Source organism: Rutidosis leptorrhynchoides, chromosome 8 (genome assembly GCF_046630445.1).
Source record: "Rutidosis leptorrhynchoides isolate AG116_Rl617_1_P2 chromosome 8, CSIRO_AGI_Rlap_v1, whole genome shotgun sequence".
In the NCBI taxonomy this organism is placed as follows: Eukaryota; Viridiplantae; Streptophyta; class Magnoliopsida; order Asterales; family Asteraceae; genus Rutidosis; species Rutidosis leptorrhynchoides.
Window position 1 is genome coordinate 141,605,552 of NC_092340.1, and position 5,574 is coordinate 141,611,125.

At 34.8% G+C, this 5,574-nt stretch overlaps 1 protein-coding gene across 1 annotated transcript; it reads right to left on the reverse strand.

Moving 5' to 3' along the window:
• Positions 1-2,384: 2,384 nt before the first annotated feature.
• On the reverse strand, positions 2,385-3,882 carry LOC139862945 (pentatricopeptide repeat-containing protein CRR2, chloroplastic-like). The gene is made up of 2 exons (XM_071851573.1): positions 3,758-3,882; positions 2,385-3,460 (listed from the first exon to the last, which is right to left on the reverse strand). The coding sequence occupies exon 2, from the start codon at positions 3,176-3,178 to the stop codon at positions 2,537-2,539; it is 642 nt and encodes a 213-aa protein (XP_071707674.1). The 5' UTR covers positions 3,179-3,460; positions 3,758-3,882; the 3' UTR covers positions 2,385-2,536.
• Positions 3,883-5,574: the final 1,692 nt, after the last annotated feature.

The window sequence follows — 5,574 nt, forward strand, 5'->3', positions numbered from 1 at the left end:
CACACGGATTCAGTACACGGAGACGTATTCGTACGGTTTTAGTATCCGTATGATGAATTCGTGCGATTTCAACGTGTAACCGTGCGGTTGCAATGTGCAACCGTGGCGGTTACAGTTCTTGAGATTGCAGGTTGAAAAGTGCAGAAAAATTAAGGTATTGGCTTCCAATCAATCTAGCAATCAAAATACGGGTGTTTTTGTTAATGTTTGACGTCAAGAATGTTTTTATGACTAAGTTTAACACATGGGCACAAACAAAAACAATTTTTAACGTAAAAATTGACTTTTCTGATGACTTCTTGTGAAAACACCAAAAACTTAAAAACCTAGAAATTGATTTTGACAAAAACTGATCGATTAATGGTACCCAAAAGCTCTCATACTACTTGTAGGATCGATTAGTTGGAATTAATCGATCAAATACTAACAGCATCGAGTGCGAAATCCTCGATATTGTGTTTTATATCAAAAACACTAAACAAACAAAGATCTTATTTATTGGAATGACTTTGATAAGTTTATGATCTCTTAGAAGAATTGCTAGGACGACTGGAATACTTGGGATCGACTAGGGTTGAGTTAGGGTTCGTAACCTCTACAATGAACCCGAAACTCAACATTTATAGCCTCAGTCGACTCATCCGTGCGGATGCATTCTGCATCCGTGCGGATGTAGCTCTAACCGTACGGATGCTTTCTGCTTCCATGAGGATTCACGGAACTTGTGAATTTTAACTTCAATCACACATGTTCGATTGTCACACATTATATAAACGTTATAGCACACAAACAAATAATCAAACAATAATGGCATCACATATGTTCTTATTACAAAACAATTGTTCACGACACAATCAATGAACTAGAATCAATGAACTAAGGACTTATGCACTAACAAAATATTATGTAGTTTATTTCTTTCTCTCTTTTTTTTTCAAAAATCACATGGCTTCTTAGTTCACAAGATTCAACATTTAACATGTTTTTATATATAAAAAAAGCTATTATAAATGTAATAGACATTTTGTTTATTATAAGGAGTGTTTATTCAACATTTATCAAACAAAATAGTCACATGTAATAGATATTTTGTTAATTATGTAGGGGCATATTTTGATAGTTACGCCGAGAGCATATAAAAATACAGGACCGGCCCTGGTTTATTAAGGTACTTAAAATAGTTTATTTTGAATACAATTATAAATAGGCTTAAGCCCACGACCTCTTTAACTATCATTGTAATTACCTAAAAAGCTATTTACAAGAGTTAAATCTCCCATCTCATTGGCTGCTATGTTTATGTCTCTCATTTCATTGTTTCTATCATCCTTGCTAATTTTATTTAATTATTTAGTGAAAAAACAAAAAAATAAATAACCGACTGAAAGACCAACATAAATACAAAATCGACTTTTAATTTGGCCTAACAAACATGCCGCATAAAGCATAAACAAACCAGCTACGGTAAATAAAATATCAGCCACCGACAAGGTCGGGTAATAATAAATTTAGCTAGCTAATCAACAACTGACAAAATACTTGGTTAAATACAGTACCTTTTTTTTTTTTTTTTTTGGGAATGCACTTAGTTAAGTACTAGTATTCGAGCACCTGGTTAACCAGCTTATCATTTAAATCCAGTTCGAATCCATTTATTTTCCTTCTCGTCCAGAAATACCACTGAAGATATAAAATGATCATTAGCACTATAGTTTCTACAAAACGGTCACTAATCTAAAATCTAGATAAGCCACATATATATAAGTAAAAAATCCGTACGCCAACTAGGCCGTTGTCTCGGGTAGGGGATTTGACACTTAAGAAGGGGTTAGGGCTTTGTTGTTGGTTTGGGATGAGAAGACGTTAGTTACACTGTTATTTCAAGATCTTGATCCAATTTGTTGATTTGACACTGTCTATTTTATACTTGTGCTTCTTCAGCTTCTATGACAATTTTTTCGGTTGATTAAAAAGTAAGAAGTATTTAGACAGGCTGAGAACTTGCTGCAGCAATTTAAAGTTTTTATATGTTCAAATTATTATATTGTTCAACTAAATTTTGTATCCAGTGTTCTAAAATAGGAAGGAACAAAGGCCCCAAGGTAGCCTTGGCATGACTTGCATTGCAAGATTGATGGTCCTGCTGCATACGATATACGAGTATATCCTGATAAACTTTGAGCAACAATGGAGAACCAAATACCAATGCATGGTCATATGAACATGTGGGTATGGTATGTTACAAGTAATTCAATGATAACCAAATACCATTGGAGTTAATTAGTTCGGAAAATAGAAAGCTAGCAAGATCCAAAACAATGAACCAGAAATAGTCAACGATTATGTAAAACATTAGTTTAGAAAACAGAAAGCATTATCCTTGAACTTATACATATTTTTGTGTCCATTGAACCAGCCATAGATCTTTCGTCATTTATGATCCAAAGAGCTTGTCTATATCAATTAGACAACTGTTACACATGAGATATATCAAGCGAAAACCTACAATATTTAACAACGACGAAACAAGTGTAAACTATCTTGTAGGCAACCTTCTTGAATATATCTTTTGAGCCAACCTCTCAGCTACTTCAACCTTTCCATAAGTTTTACACGCAGCCAATAACGAACCCCATAAAGCATCATCCGGGACAACATCCATCGCTTCCATCATCTTCTCTGCTTCCTCAACCCGCCCAACTCGCCCCAACATATCAACCATACACGTACAATGTTCCAGGCTCGGTCTCAACCCAAACTTATATTTCATCATCTCAAAATACTCTTTCCCTTTATCCACCAAACCCCGATGACTACACGCTGTTAAAACCGCTGTAAACGTCAATCCATCAGGCTCCACACCATCAACTACCATTCTCTCAAACAACTCAAACACCTGTTCACATCTCCCATACAACGCGTACCCACTCATCATAGTCGACCAAGTAACCACATTTCTGTCAGGCATTTCATCGAACACCTTCCGTGCGCTCACCAACTCACCACATTTACTGTACATCGTCACCAAAGAATTCAAACTAGCAACATCCGTATCAAACCCATTCGAAATAATCCGAACATGAACGCAACATCCAAACCGTAAATCCGGAACACGACTGCACGACTTCAACACGGCAGGTAATGTTTGGCGATCTACGGGTTTACCAACACGGATCATTTCCCGGAAAACATTGAGGGAATCAGTGAACTTATCGATGGAAGAATACGCCCTGATGATCGTATTGTAGAGGAACGTCGATTTGCGATTGGTGTAAGAAAAAATGGTGAATGCTTCGTGTAATTGAGAACAAGATGAATATGATAAAACGAGTTTCGCACGAATGAAATCGTGGCTGGAAACACCTGTGATTATGATTCGAGCATGTAGTCGTTTGATTATAAACAGGTTTCTGGTGGAATAACATGAGTCAAGTAGTTTGGAGAATAAGTGTATTGTCCCCTGATTTATCATAGTTATCAGCATGAAATCAAATTAAAAAGGCTCAAAACTTTGATTTAGGCAGCTCAATTAATAAGGAAAAATTACTTGTGCATCAAAAAATTGGTATAAATTCAAAAAACTTCAGATAAGTTAAGATACTTGCATAAAATCAAAAATCTCGCACAAAATTGAATCTCCCATAAAACATAATATTTTCACTATAAACTAATTTTCTCAACAATAAGCAGAATATACGAAATCGTACGCGGTAATGATAATAATAGTAAAAATTTGAAAGATATGAGAGTTAATTACATTCGACCGTGAAAGAATGCTATAATCCGGTGACTGTGTTTGTGAGTGAGCAGGAATTGGAGAAACCCTAACAAGTAAAGTTGTAACTTGGCGGTTTGAAGTAGCAGAAGATTTTAAAGAGGTTTGTCATGGGGCTTAAAGTAGATAGCACGTGACTTTAACAGAATTAATAGAGTTGTTAGACTATATCATTGTAATACTTAGCTATTGATTTGTATTGTGTGAAAACACTATTCTCCCTTTTATTCTTGTAATCTTTAGATTGTAACAACAATTTCATCTTAATTGTGCTTTCAATCTTTTGTAATCAATTTCAAGGCTTGATTCTTTCTCTAAAGCTTTCAAGTTGATTACTTAGGACTTCTTCGATCTATATAGATTCAGGAAGTTCATAACAGTGGTATCAGAGCACTTTTCTGGGCAATTTTTCAAAATCAAGATTAAAGAAATCGAAGTTTTAAAGGTCTGTCTATGGAGGCTGTTGGAATAACAAAACTGGATCAAGAATTTAAACAAGAAATAGGCGACTCTATCAAACAATCTCTACAGGATGCCTGCAATTCTATCAAGAATTTAAACACGAAATTGACAATGGTTGAAAACAGTCAAGAGTTCTTAATTAGTGAAATACAAAGCCTGCGAGAAGAAAAACAAGGTATGAATCGAAATTTAAACTTTTCATGTCATGAATCTAAAAATTCAAGATGTAGTTCAGATTTTGTTGCTGAAATGAATGAATTCACGGTAAATTATAGTAATAGGGTACACAAATTTGAGAATAAGAAGTTTGCATATGAGGTGTTTGATGAAATGCCCAAAAGAAAAGGTTTCAAACAAGAAGACACGGTTGAAGAGTGTTATGATGCTTTTCAATCTATGTATAACAATATGGGTTTTGATAAATGGTATCTTGTTAGCCTTTTTATTTGGGGTTTGCAATTGGAAATCAAAAAGTGGGTTGAGATGAATCAACCTAAAACTCTTTCGGATGCCTATGGTTTGGCTAAATTGCGAGAAGATATTAACAATGTCATGAAGAAACGAACCGATCCTTCGTTGTTGCATGTTCATGGTCTTAATGTTGCAAATGAAGTGAATAATGGCAATAGTTGTTTGGTTAGTTCTGTTAACTCACATGAAGTAGTGTAAACACATTGTTTGGAATCACTACCTATTTTAAGGGTTAAAGGTACAAGTGAAGTAGAAAATAACAATGGTATAGCTGTTGTTATTGCTGATATTTGTGAAGAAATTGATAAAGATAGTCAAAGTGAGCTAGCTATTGTTGCCACTGCTAATAGTTGTGAAAAGGCTGTAAAAGTTAATCAAACCGAGTTTAACCCGACATTGGTGAAAGAAGATATCAAATGTGTAGTCGTGGTTAGGAATGACTTGAAAGATGAACATGTAAATACCATTTGTATTACCTTAGTTCATGAAATGATTACATGTTTGTTTGCACATGATCATACTTAGAATCAAGGACCAGAGGCTGACATAGTTATAAAGGTGCAATTCAAGAACCGATTCAAAAGGAAGTCCATGTGGCACTTGTGGCCCAAATGTGAAAGTACCCGTTCATATCGATTAAAAACGTTTCATATTAATTGGTTTCATTGCGAGGTATTGACCTCTATATGATACGTTTTGTAAACATTGCATTAATTTTTAAAAGGCAAACTTTCATTTCAACTAAAGTTAACAGGTATGCATACTATGACGCCCCGTACTAAATCATCATGTACGGACCATCATCAACAGGATCATTACAAGGTTAAGTACTATATGCGTTTTCAAAACAGAGTTTGCATTCATTA